Consider the following 14,316-nt stretch of genomic DNA (forward strand, 5'->3'; position numbering starts at 1 on the left):
TCACGGGGCTCCTCTGCCTTATCATTATGGTAGAGATATCTTCATTTTTCTTTATTGCTGTAATCAGAAGCCGAAGTATATATGACCACTCATAACCCAGTCCTTTCTCAGGTGCTTGCTACTGGATGCTGTCCCGGGGTAGATCATAAAATAATAAATTATCATCCATTATATCTCTGCACCTGTTTTTCCCTAGGGAAAGCATGTCACAGTGTTGAACCTGTTGACATCATGCTAAAGCCAACAAACTGAAATCTGTTGGATGAGAAGCAATATACCCATCTGTGTAAGTGGTCCAAGTGCACAGTGCTGGAAGGGAACAACACCAACTTAGCAATGCCTTGTGCTTTGAGCACTTACCACTCTATTAGCAGATTCTGACCACCTGTTAATAGCATCATTGGAGTTTCGTCTCTGATGTACCACCATGGAACAAAGAAGGGACTGGGCATAACTCATAAGACATAATATACCACCAAATGAGTTTGTCTTGGAAGATTGCATTAGTATCGTTATTATTTCCGTAATGTTACCAAGTTAGAAATATATTTATAATTCAAAATTATGCATCTCCATGCTAAGAGAACCACTTTTTCAGCATATGCGAACTATATGTTTAACATTGGGTCCAGTGGTTGTGATAAAATGAATTAGACATCAAAGCTTTTTAATATGATCATTTTACATGGTTGATGTGTGAGAAGAAATCCTGAAAAATGCCACTCTGGGGAGTTTAAAGGTCACTTGAAAGTGAGATAATCATTTACAGATATTAAACCAACATGTTTTAACTTCCTCTATAAAGGACCAGTCATTTCAGTGTCTTTCTCTCTGTGTGGGAGTCTCATGACCTGAGAATTTTTCAATATCTCTCCCTGAGTGAGGATCATCAACTGAGGATAGGAGAAGGGTTTGTATTCAGGAAACCAAACATCCTTGGAAATCAGGTGTGTGACTGGGTTAGGAGAGAGAACTGGTTTAAATCTTTCATGCTACATGAGACACAAGGGCTCAACCTCTCTTGTTTTCCTCTACTATAACGCAAATGTAGAGAGTGTGAAATGTTTCACTAAGTGAGGTTGACAAAAGCAAAGATGAATGCAAAATATCTGAGACAGTCATAGGCAGAGGGAGATGAGAACAGACCAAAGGGATCCTTGGGATATGTAGTGCCAGTCCCTGGGTCTCCTCTAGCCACCTACCCAGGGACTGCAATGGCAGAGTGTCAGACTCCAAAGCACATGCTGAGGATGATCAGTGTGCGATCACTGTGTGATCAGTATGAGGACCATGGGAACTCAAGGAGCTGCTGCCCACAGGAGATGCTGCTCCAGAGAAGATGCAGGATCCCAGACTTAGAGCTGCAAATGTTACCTGACTGTAGCCAGGAGGCATCCACAGTAACAGAGCATCCCAGGCAGAAGGTAAAAGGTCTGGAAGGCTACTTTCCAAGGACTCATCCAGTCATATTGCCCACAAGGGTGTAAAATGTCCCTGCATAATTTAGAGTCAATTTACCAATAAGGAGAGAAAGGGGATGCTAGCTGAAATTGTACAAACTTAAAAAAAAAAGATCACAATTAAAAAAACAGCTAATTAAATTATTAGCTCAATTGACTCCTTCCTCTCAGCTAACCAGTTTGAAGGGGTTTGGAGTAATGCTTGCAGTAGTTGTGACCAAAAGTAACAAACTGTGTGTGCTGTAGCTGAGAATCAAGACCCCAGTACTATGAAAAGAATGTTATAAATCTAAGCTGCAAACTTCACATTTGCTACCCTGCTATGATTTTAAAAAATAATCAAAATACGTAAGTACCACTATCCTTAGTCATTTTGTGGTAATGTATGTAACCTCGTGAAGCTGGAGTTACAGGGCATTTGAACCACTATCGTCCTATAATAACTGCTATCAAATGTTTGAGGAATACGATTTTTATTCATTTTGCTGTGAAAATAAAGCTTCTATAGGACGTAGAATCTGTTTCTGTTTTTATTTTTATTTCAAGTCCTCACCAAGCTTGGTTACAGCCTCCAGCAGGGAAATGACCCAAACTGAACAAGATATAAAATGTGTCCTCCTTAAAACCTGATTTTTCTACTTCTTTTTAACACTACCCTTTTAAAACTTTTAAAAGATATGTCTCCCTCCCATTATCATTTCTCTGATGGAAAGCAGCAATTATTTATTTTACAACAAAACCTGAGTTCATGAATGAGGGCAGGCAGTAATTTAATCTGTGAAAACCAGAGGCATTGTCTGGTTAGTGTGGCAAGGGCAGAATGTAACCCAGGCCATTGCTTCCTGGTCACACTCACTCAGAAGCTATTACTGCTTCATTCTTTTGCTCTTCTCCCTCCTCCCCAATCTCCTCATTATACTCCTTCCCTACCTGTCTATACACACACTCACACACACACACACACACACACACACACACACACACACGCTCACTTGGGCATGCACACACACATGCACCAGGACTCCCATTTTAAAGAAAAGAGTTCAAAGGATAGATGCAATTTTGAAAACTTCCAAAGTTAGTCTGAAATTTCCCAAAAGTTAAGTGTGTTAATCAGACCTGAGTGTTCAGACAACCCCTTGAAACAGTAAGATTCAAATGGAAGCCCGACAGCTTGTGACAGCATAATACATGTTTATTCTGTTACTATTACAGCGGCAACAGGTTAGGGGCACTACATTTCTCGTCTGTTGAGATGATAACCATGGAGATTTCAGTTTGTAAAGTTCATTGTTCCTAACGATTAAAAATCGATTTTAACAGAAGGGTTATTATATACATATAACTATTATTAGGAAAAGATCTAAACTTTCTTATGATCCAAAGCATATTTGTTCATTTGTTGAAACAAAACACAAGACAGTTTAACTCTTGGTTACTGCTTTTAGAAAAGCATGGTGTTCTTCTAGGAGCAAATGTGCACAAAACATCTTTTATATTTAGTGCATTCAGTCATTGTATGTCATGTCAGTGGGAATCCAAAAATTCCAGGTTCATTATTCCAGGACCACTGATATACACTGGCTTACTTAAACAACCAACCAAGATATATATCTTGCTTTCTGTGCCTCCAATGAACAAACCAGCACACCAAAGACTACAGGAAACATGAACGAGTGAAATGATCGGTCCTTGCTCTGTTCAGATTTCTAGTAAATTCAGACATAATTATTTCCACTTCCATTCCCCAAAAGAAGTGACTAAGTTAACTGGATGCGTGGACGAATCACCTGTGCTGGTTCCGAGAACAAGGCAGCAATCTCTTCAGTAGGGATTCAAGTCTCTGATTGACATTTCTCAGGTCTAAGTTTGAGAGCTACTTGAACCTGAAACTGAAAACATCCCGGCTGGAGCCACACTTGTCTTCTAATTGCTTCATGGACTTGTGACAGCCAGTCAAGATAAACAAATCTGTCACTCTTGTATATATACATATGATTTGTGCATAGCAGCACATATAGATACACACACACATCACAGACAGTGTAGTTTCCCCTCATGTTTTCTGGGACACCAGGAATTCAGGTCTTTCACTTTGCACTGACAGAAGTTAACCCAAATTACCATTTATTTATTTTAATAAGACAAAAGCTACAATAAAAAAGCATTAAAAATCTCCAAACTTCACTGGGTACAAGCAAAAATAGGAAGGATTGAGAAAAGCCTAAGATTATCCAAGAGAGCAGAACTTGAGAGGGCTTTAGGCTGAGCTTTTCTCCTCTCCTGCTCTAGCCCACACCCTGAAGCTCCCAGAACTCCCAAGGACAGCCCTGTTAGGCAAGTAGAGAAAAGCAGAAACACAGGACTTCCAACACCACAAATAAATAAATAAATAAATTTGTTAAACAAGAAATAACTTATTAGGCACCGCTTGAAAGGCCGGAACCCTCCAGGACCACACAAGTTACAGCTACAGAACCAGCTTTGGCAAAGGCCCTGTAGTCATCACAGGAGGAGCCTGAGCTGGACCTGAAACTTACACTAGAGCAGGAAAACGAATCTTTTGTTATTCTAAGGAGGGAACCCAGAGGGTCTGCCCTGCAATTCAGGTGCACCCTCTAGCGTGCCTAAGTCATTCCCCAGTTGGGAATGCCCCTCGCTGGAATTTAGGAACCTAGTGCTCAAGTTCTGAGCTCTAAGGGTAGAGTGACTTCTATGGTACCCATATCCACAAACCAGGGATCTTACAAACTTGTCCTTCTGTTTACTCCTTTTTTTTTTCCTCCGAAAGAGGACGTGGGTGGAGCTATAGGACGTCTGGTGTTCTGGGTGCAAGACCTTTTCTTAAGCACCTAGCTCTGCTCTGGGTGCGGGTGGAGTGGAGGGAGGAAGCGCCCAGGGAAAGATGCCTTCCTTGTGAAGTTGCCTGGTCATTCTCAAGCCGGGCTTCCTTAAAAGTAAGGTTGTGCAAAAGGAGAGCGGCTGTTTGGGACAATCTGATAACCGCTTTGAGCAGAGTCTGGCCGGCTGACCTGCGCAGTGACCAGGATGAGCACAGGCTGGGGACTCAGCCCAAAGGAAACACATAGCGGTAATGCTGGCTCAGTTTAAAGAAACAGAAATATCTACTTGAGGGGACAAATGTCAAACTGCGTTAACGACGTTAAGTTTGTGGTTTGTACTAGCAGAACTGGGAGCATCAAAGTTACCGGGTTTGAAGAAGAGTTGTTCAAAGTAGCAAGCGCTGTGTAGGGAGGAGGAAGGGCTGAGAAGATGTCCCGAAAGCCTTCCCAGGTAACCCACAAAACTCTCCATTTTACCTTGGTCACATGGCTTTCCTAGGTCCAGCTAACTAAGCGGTTATCACTGGCCCACGCCTGCTCCTCACTCCCCATTTTTGGCCTCTCTCCCCCTCCAGGCAGTGCCTAGCTTTAAAGCGTGCTGATCCTGGAAGCACAGGTGCCATTACGAAAAACGCCTCCAGATTCCAGGTTTTCGGGCTGGAAGTCCTCCACACTGTAGGCACGACTCTTCAGGGCGGTGGCGTAGTAGTCGACAGGCTCCTCCGCTGCGTTGTCCATCCAGCTGAGGCACAAGATGCGCTGGAAAGAGCGCTTGAAGTTGTCCGACAGGAAGCCATAGAGGATGGGGTTGGCGCAGCTGTTGGCATAGCCGAGGATGACAGACAACTGGCTCACGGTGGCGTCGTCTTGCTCAGCGAAAACATTGACCAGCTGTACCACGTAGAAAGGCATCCAGCAGATGACAAACACCATCACCACCATCATCACCATTAAAGTGATCTTGCGCTCTGAGCGCTTGCGCTGCTGCCAGCCGGCTTTGAGGGCCACCATGCGCATCTTGGCAATGATGAGCACGTAACACAGGCAGATGGCACCGACAGGCAACAGGAAGCCCATGAGAAATGTATATAAGACGAAGCCCACCAGCCAGCGCTGGGCGGGCTCGGGCATGAGCATGTTGCAGGCCACCGTGCCGTCGCTGTTGGCGGCTGTGCGTGAGAAGACCACGATGGGCAAGATAACCAGTAGAGACAGCACCCACACACCCAGGTTCACCACCTTGGCTACAGTGGGCCGGCGGTAGCGAGCTGCCTTGATCGGGTGCACCACAGCCACATAGCGATCCACACTAAGCACAGTCAGGCAGTAAATGCTGGTGAACATGTTCACCGCGTCCACGCTGAGCACAAGGCGGCAAAGTAGCGCGCCAAAGGGCCAGTGGCGCAACAACGTGGAAGTGACCAGAAAGGGCACACTGAGCATCAGCAGCTCATCAGCAATGGCCAGGTTGAGAATGTAGATGTTGGTTGCGGTCTTCATTTTGGCGTAACGCAGGATCACGTAGATGACCATGGAGTTCCCACACAGTCCCACCAAGCAGACTACGGAGTAGATGAAAGAGATGAGAATGGCGCTACCCTGGCCCTCGCTTAAGGTCCCGTTCTGGGAAGCGTTTCGTCCTGGCTCATCCATGCCGTCCGCAGCGCCGGCCCCGGGGCCCCTGCTGCAGGCGCCTTCCCCGCAGCTGCCTGGGCTGGGGCTCGGAGAAGAGGAGGGAGAGGAGGCGGTGCCATTGGAGAACATCCCGGCAGAAAGGGGCTGGTACCGCTCAGGGACTAGGGCGCTCACCTTGCGCCCTTGCTGCCTGCGCCCTCCCCAGGCTCTAGACTCCCAGTTCGCTGCTCACCGCCGCCTGGCGCCGCCTGGCAGAGTGCAGCAGCTGCGGCGAGCGCGGCTCCTACCGATGCCGGCCGGGCGCATCACCCAAGGGCTGCTCGCGCGCGCGTTCTCTTGCAGTTCTGTGGGTCCAAGGCACACCGGAGCGTGGAGAGACCAAGAGGCTAGAGCTCAGCGCGGTATGGCCATTAAGTGGAGCGGCTCTGGACTGGTGAATGATTAATAAGCAGCACCATCGCGTCAGCAGCTACGAAGGAGGGGGGGCACATAGGTGGTTTATTTCTCCCCTTCTAACCCCCCCCCCCATTTCCAGTCCCCTCTAGGATCAACTCAAAGATTGCTTCAGATTTCTCTCACAGTATTCTCACAACATCTTCAAGCACTTCTAGCAGGGACCTGAGGAGTTTCTCTACCTTTCTAAAGGATAGGTACCAGCCAATACTGGATCTGTTCTATTCCACCCCACTCCTACTCCAAGTAAAGACTGAAGCAAACCCCAGACATATATGTCGAGAGTTCTTCATTTCTTTCAGTTGCTGCTCTCTTCTGGTGATGGGAGGGACCCCACCTCACCCCAGCTGCTTTCCCCGATCCTAAACACCCACCTTCTTTCCCGCTTGCCCAGTCCTTCAAACCTGCAGCTGAAGATTTCAGGCCTTCGGATCCCAAAGTCGATGATGTCTCCAGATGGCCCTTGCAAAGTGCTCCTGACGTCTGGCGGTGCGCTGACGTTCTTTGAGAGGTCCAACTCCCTTTGGCGCTGGCCTCTGCACAAGTGCCCACGCAAACACTGAGTGGCAGAAAGCCGATCTAAGCCAATGGCATTATGAACACACGAAGGACCACAGTAGTGTGTTAGTTCATGCTGAGTTACAACATCCATCCCTCTCCGGTCTGCAGCAGGGAGTGTTCAGGGAAACTGAGTGAACCATTTCGAATCTCTAAGGAAGCTTGTAGTGCCAAGAGTCCCCTCAGTCTCCCCCAGGAATATCGACCTTAGAAATCAGGACGCGCGGGGCAGAGGGCTCAAGAGGAGGCAGGCACTCCCTCTGGAACCTGCCAGACACAGTATTGGAAATCCATGTAGGTGTTCACGAGGGAAAGATTAGACTGCGCGGCTTGTAACAGCTGCGCCCGCGCGGGTCCCTGCTGTAGTTTGTACCCTGGAGAGTTGGCGGGGCGGAGGATGGAGTGGAGAGCGCCAGAGCCTTAACAAGCAGGCAGACCAGCTCTAAATCCATGCGTGGCTAGCTGCGCAGATGATGGAGCTATCATGAAGTCCAGGATCAAGGCAAGTTATTCAGGTTTTCCCCAGTGGAATACTAAGGGATAGGAGGGCCTTGAGGTATGACTCCTCTCTGGTCCAACCAAGTGTCAGAATCATTAAGAGATGAGTGTTACGGTTGGCCAGCAGGCCCAAAGCTCACTGACTTCTTTTGGGAACTGTAAGCTTCTACTTGAGAAAGAATGGATGTTGATTTTTTTTTTTGACCCTGGGGTTTCCCTGAATTCTGAATCTAGTGTCTCTTTGGTCTTGCAGACTCTCCTTGTCAAAAGATTCAACCTCCTCTTTCCTTTTCCCGAATGCTGCTGTATTCCACAAAATCCCTGCACATCTTTGCCTGAAGCATGCCAACCATGCCCCCCTCCGCCCCCATTCTGGGGACGACTGGCCTATTGCAGTCCAACACTCACTCTGAGCTTTGCCACTGGCCATTGCTCCTTAGTTATCCTCCTTGCCTCCCCCCTCACATCTACTTCAAGAGTTGGCGAAATTCGAAATTAAGCTCACGGACGCTGTTTCTACTAGACAGTCTAGAATGCAAAACTGGATACTTCATTAAAAGTAAAACATTTATAGTCAATGTCCTGTCGCTTGTACCCAGCAATCGCTTACATATAGCTGCTTTGGTTTCCAAAACTAAGTGGCTGCCAGAAGGGAAAGAATCACGCGCAGTGTCCAGCATGGCAGTCAGTTTAAAATCAATGACTACAGACTTCCCAGGATTGTGTGCAACAGATGCTGAATTATTCATGAGAAAAATGTTGGTGTGGAATTTGAAATTTGGGTGGATTGGGGCTGTTTAAGGGATTGTTTGACCTAAACAAACCGTCATGCCTCAAGTGGAATGTGACTTGGAGCTTAGTTGTTTCTAAAACTGAACATACACAAAACAGTACATATAGAGGGGATGGAGGGGAGGAAATGTCCAAACTGAGATTTGTCATAGAGGGGTATTTTCCTTGCCAACCCCAGACATAGTTTTGATGCCTTTGCCAACCACTGACCAAGGCACCTGGCTGCATTTCTGGGATGCTCTTTCAAAGGTCGCCATTTAGAGGCATTGGCTTTGATCATAGGACTGGGGCAGGGACGGGAGTTTTCTAAAGGCAGCTTTGTTGTCAGAATGTCATTAAATTCACTTTGCAGCTCATTAGTGAAGAAGAAACTTCATTTAGGTTATGGCTTCACATACAAATGAAGAAAAGTAGACAAGTGTATCTCTTTCTGGTTGTGAAGGCGTTTCGATGATGTACTACCTATTTGCAAAAGAGTTTGACAATAGGAGGGCTATAATTTTTAAAAGAAAAAATGAATGTAAACAAAGAGATGGAAAACTTTGATCATTCATGCTTGCTCTTAGAAATAAAGTCCTGAGGCACACATTCGCAAACAAGTTAATGATATTTCAAAAACACTGTGACCCAGCATTTCCACCTCTGTCCTTTAGCCCTCAAAATTGAAACAGTATTGGAAAAACAACAACAACTAACGATAAATAAAGGAAAGAAACAACCCAAATATGAGTGAACAAAAATGTGGTACATTAATCGGTAGAATATTACTCTTCCTTTAAAAGGAATAAAGTCCGATAAAATACTACAAATATTGATGAACATCAAAGACATTTTAAAAACAAAGTAAACCAGACTCACAATCCAATGATTACATGGTTCAACTTATATGACTAGTCTAGAATAGGTATATATCAAGACCGGAAGCAGATAAATGATTGTCCGTGGCTAGAGGAAGAAGGAACTGGGGAAAGGACTACTTTGTGGGTATAAATTTGCTTTTGGGGCAAGGAGAGTATTTCAGAATTTAACGATGGTAGTAGCTTCAGAACAGTGTGCCTATACCAACTGCCCTTTACTTTAACATCACATTTAAATGAGTAAAGTTATGTATTCTAGGTGAATTTATGCCAATAAATGTGTTTGAGTTGGATATAAGTCATGCTTCTTTTATCGTATCTCTTCAGTCACGTATGTCTTATCATTGTATCTGTGACCCCCTCTGCCCCAGGAGCAGATGAAGGCACTTCTGGACTAAGCAATGCAATGTGAAGTCGGAACCCCAGGGTCCTTTGGTCTCCTATTTTAACTGACATCTCTAAGGTCTTGAGAAACTGCACATTCTCAAGCTCTCATATCTTCTGTGACCATTTTTCCTGTGTCTCTTCCATGTTACAAACATCTGTAGAGAGGGGGCAAAAGGTGTTTCCTAAGAAGACAAGATGAAAAGGCTCACGCAAGAATTGTATGTTCTCAAGCTGACTTTTCCTTCCATCATAATAACTTTCCCCTGCAAGCTAAACTCTCCTGTGAACTCTTACACCTGGTACACATTTGTTTATTAATCCATCATACCATACTAGTAGTTCATGTCTATTTGTCTGTGCCCGGCTACAGAAGCTTTGTGAGAAGAAAAGCTATTTTATTGAGCTTTCTGTTCCCAGAACCTAGCAAAATACTCAAGAAATTACCCCAAATCTCCTTGTTCTTTATTTTTTTTAAAGATACTTCCTTTTTATGAACTAGCCCATGAATTGTAGATAAAAGACATAAATATGGGTCTTTAGAAGAAATTCAATGTCTGGATAATATCACTATCATTAACAATTCCTCATTCATCTAAATCATTCTGAAAATGTTTGATTTGCATGTGCTATACCAATAATTAGAGTGCTGACAATTCATTCATTGATCATTCTTGTTCTTAAATTTCTTGGCAGAGAAAGGGATCTGGGAAAGGAGTAGTACATGCTTTAGTGGTTAATGATGGCTATTTAATAGTACCATGCAGTGTGAAAGCCATTATACATGGAAGATCATTTCTTTTTAATTGCAGTCCTGAGTCTCAGTTGGTTTGGTGAAATAGTAATTATCAGAAACTCAAACTCTGTGTCTGTCAAAAAAAAAAATTCCTAATGTGGTTTTTCCAGTTGGAACCTATGTTCTAATCAATTCCAGGGGCAAAGGCACTTCATGGAGCCTGCTCTGTACTCACAGCCCCAGTCATGTGTGAAAACACCTGTCTGGGCAGATGGGGGCAAGCTAAGTCGAAAGGGTGAGCACCCCTCAGCAATATGGCCCAAAGTAGAGTATGTGGCACTTGGGGACCATCTGCCATGAAGCAGTTAATGAGATGACAGTCTAATAAGAAAGTTACTAGGGTACAAAGTGGCTATCTGGCTAAACAGCAACCTTAGACTCCATCTCCCAGGGATGCCCAATCACTTCACAGCAGCCCAGGCAGCCTGTGGTGAAGTTCATCACCAATCTTAGCAAACTCACTGGCCTGCTGATTTTCCTATTGCCTCGTCTGTGAAACAGCATGGCAGGGTTTTTTTTCTGTGCTTTCAGAAAAGACACATACGGTTTAACAGCTCATTCTTCTCTATGTATTCTCTGTTGCTAAATAATGTTTCTAAGACCACAATTCAGCACATACACAAAAGTATTCATTATTATTAATGGATAAATAATGGAACAGAAATGGCCACATGCTACCTGTATGACTTTGAATAGTCCTTACCAGCAATACATTTTTTCTTCTTCTTGGTAATAAAGCTTTTTATTATTTAAGGACTTTAAGATGGGTAGCATTAGTTTCAAACAATTTTATTCAAACCTTTCTTTTTTTTTTATTACTTCTCTCCCCTCACCAGCGGCAATCACAAAAGAAAAATGCTTTCAGAGTCACAAAGGCACATTTTTGTTTCTTTGGATACCTCAAATGATGTTTGATTCTGCTCAGAGCACTTAAATGCTTACAGCCACTCGCCCATTCCTTAAGGAAGGACTGTTCTTTTGGAGCAGGCCACAGGTGTCAATCAGATTCACCAGCTAAGTGAGGGAAAGCAGAGCCAGGGAAAGAGCTGAGAGCAGAAGAGAAGGGAGTTTAACAGAAGGAAGCTTACATAGGCAGCGTTCTTCCGGTACTGCTGCTTTGGGGCTATCTTAAACATGTTACAACTGAAGTCTTGGCTAGGTTCTACCAGCCAAATCTCTGTTACGTTCAGGTGTCCTGAAGCCCTGAGCTACCTCTTCCCACACAGCATAGGAAGACACAAGGAAGCAGCTCAAGTGATGGTCTTTTCTCCTTTTTCCTTCTGTCTCCCCATGAGAAAACATAAAAGCCCAGTGGAGTCACCTGACTCATCAGACAAACAGTATTTTTGTTGACTGTTTAGATCAGCCAAGTTTTCATGGCCTGTGCCCGTGGTCTGGGACCTTGTTTCTTATAGCAACTTATTTTTATGCTTTGATATTTTTATGAACACGAAATTGATACTAGAACAGAAAGAGTTAATTTCATAGTTGCATGGTGGTGTGCTCATATTTTTGTCTCCATTTCTCTGTTAGCAGTAACTGGAAGCTAATTCCTAAATTCCATTATGTATGAATAATATAATTGTAAACATAACTTGATAATTGATTCATTGGTGTAATAATAAAAATGATTCATCGAATGCCCACTAAGTTACAGGCACTGCTTGAGTTACTAGAGCTACAGTGGCAAAAAGGTTCTTATTCTCATGAAGAAGAAAAGAGGAGACAGGTATTGTCATTGTACTTAGTAATATGCTTCTAAAACGGTGATAGAGGGACCTTGGCGGGCCAAGGGGGTCCCATGGCAGTAGATCCCACAGCCTGTGAGGGACAGACACGCCGTGCAGGCAGAGCTTATGTGGGAGTTTTGAGATAAAGGGAGTGGGGCAAGGGAATAGAGGGAGGAAAAAAGATACAGAGAAAAAGAGGCAGAGGAAGGCAGGACTGGCCTGCCTCTTCAGAAGAGCAGTGGGAAAAAAGAGTGGAAATGGGTGGAATTTGTCTCTTAAAGGGACCTTTTGCACCTGCATTTAGAGTACCTTGGGCTGGCCAGAGTACTGCCTCGGCACATCCTGCCAGGTGGCAGGGGCCAGCAGAATGCCTGGATCCTAACAAACATGTCTAAGAAGGAAAAATTTATGAGCATTGCAGAGTGGTGTAGGCATGGGTGTTTTCGACAGGAGTAGACCAAAAAGGAAAAAGGAAAGTAATGCTTGACTGCCCCTGAAAGATGTGAAGGTAAAGGAACACACACATTTTGGGGGGTGGGGTGCTCCAGCCAGAAGCATAGCATGTGTGTAGCTACTGTGTAGCTACCTGCAGGTACAGTGTGGTACTCAGTTTTCATCAGCTTGGCACATCTGGAAAGAAAGACCTTCAGTTAGTGAACTACCTCCATCATAGAGACCTGTGGGTATGTCTCTGGCTGTATTTTCTTGATTGTTAATTGATGTAGAAGGGCCCACCTCACTTTGAACCTTAGGCAGGTGGGCTTGGTCTATGAGAAAGGCAGCTGAATGTCATCTTAACAGCTAGGAAGCAGCACTCCTCTGAGGTCTCCTGCTTCAGTTTCTGTTCCAAGTTCATGCCTTAGTTCCTCTCTAACCTCTAAGTCAAATGACATCCTTCTCCCCCAGCTTGTTTATCATACCAACAGAAAGCAACAGGAGGACCAGAGGACATGTAGGTTCAGGCACCCTGAAGTGATGCCCTATTGACCCTCTTGCACCTGTTTTTATTTTGTCTCACTGCAACCTTAAGTTAGAACACAGTTCTGTGGGACTGGAGAGGTGGCTTAGCAGTTAAGAGCCCTGGTTGCTCTTGTAAAAGACTAGGGTTTAATTCTCAGCACGTATGTTATGTTCACGACTGTCAGTAACTGCAGGAGATCTGCCCTCTTCTGGCCTCCACAGACACCAGACACACACATGGTGCACAGACATGCATGAAGGAAACACTCCTACAATCAAATAATAATATGTATTTTTAAGCACTTCTGGGTACAAATAATGGTTGATCCCTTTTTAATAACTGTTTCCAATGGAGGGCTCATGAAGTGGGTGATCTCTCTGCTCATAACAACAGAAGAAATTCCAGGCACAATTACGAACCTCCAGTCTGAAATTGAACTAGATTTAAAATAACATTCTTACTGATGTCAGAATTCCTTACTTGGAGAGCTTGAGCTCTTTGGCAGGGTCAGAGTGGGCTGTCCACATGGCTGGTTCAAAACTTCTGTGCCCAAATCAGGTGGGTCAGGTCTCAGGGTACAGATCCTGAAGATACTACTTCAGACTTTGGCCTCCTATGTCGTAATGATTACAGAAGATATATGTGTTTTATCTAACAGTTTATAAACATGATTTTATAACTTGAAGGGTAATCACACAGGCAAAACAAACGAAAGAACTTTAATCACCAATGCTTACCCAGGCCAGCAGGGAGTGGAGGAGAGAGGAAAACACATGGGCCACTGTGGCTTTTCCTGACAATCATCTTGATGCTTCTCATTCCTAAACAGGATATTGCTCTTCATTCAGATAGGAGCAAAAGACACATAACAATGGACGCAAACAGCCCCCTGCCTAGGTGTGTGTAGATCTGGAAGGACAGTTACAAAGAGATTTGCGATGGTTTTCATCAGGCTATCGGATCCTGAATGCTTTCTTTTCCTTTTTCTAGAGATTTTCTATTTGTTCAGATATGACTATGTATTGCCTTTTAAGGTAAAGGTAACAAAAGATTTAACAAAATAGTTTTAAAAAGCCATATAAGTGTTTGTCCTATTTAACAAAGCATTTGCTAATTTATTTCCTCCTTAATTATTTTGACTGTCTGTAAAAATAACACTAATAAATTTCTTCTGATATGAACATATTACAACGCAAATTGAATAACAAACAAAATGTACCCAGCTGAAAGTGGTAGACAGAATAGAAGCAAGGACTGAAGGGTTCACTCAGCTCTATGGGCAGCTGGTCCCTTTCAGTTTGTAGCTCCTACCTCACAAGATGGCTGTGGCAATTTGAACTGCATGAAGG

At 44.2% G+C, this 14,316-nt stretch overlaps 1 protein-coding gene across 2 annotated transcripts; it reads right to left on the minus strand.

Annotated features, from left to right (window-relative positions):
• Positions 1–2,645: 2,645 nt before the first annotated feature.
• Positions 2,646–7,314, minus strand: Sstr1 (somatostatin receptor 1). Of its 2 annotated transcripts, none has more exons than XM_041658688.1 (2): positions 6,796–7,314; positions 2,646–6,407 (listed from the first exon to the last, which is right to left on the minus strand). In XM_041658688.1, exon 2 carries the CDS (start codon positions 6,065–6,067, stop codon positions 4,892–4,894), a length of 1,176 nt encoding a protein of 391 aa, XP_041514622.1. In that variant the 5' UTR covers positions 6,068–6,407; positions 6,796–7,314; the 3' UTR covers positions 2,646–4,891. The 2 variants fall into 2 exon arrangements, with proteins under 2 accessions (XP_041514622.1, XP_041514621.1); XM_041658687.1 differs by having other exon boundaries at positions 6,766–7,314.
• Between the last annotated feature and the right edge of the window lie 7,002 nt (positions 7,315–14,316).

Source organism: Microtus oregoni, unplaced genomic scaffold (assembly GCF_018167655.1).
Source record: "Microtus oregoni isolate MIOR12 unplaced genomic scaffold, Mior012 000009F_ref0000495, whole genome shotgun sequence".
Classification (NCBI taxonomy): Eukaryota; Metazoa; Chordata; class Mammalia; order Rodentia; family Cricetidae; genus Microtus; species Microtus oregoni.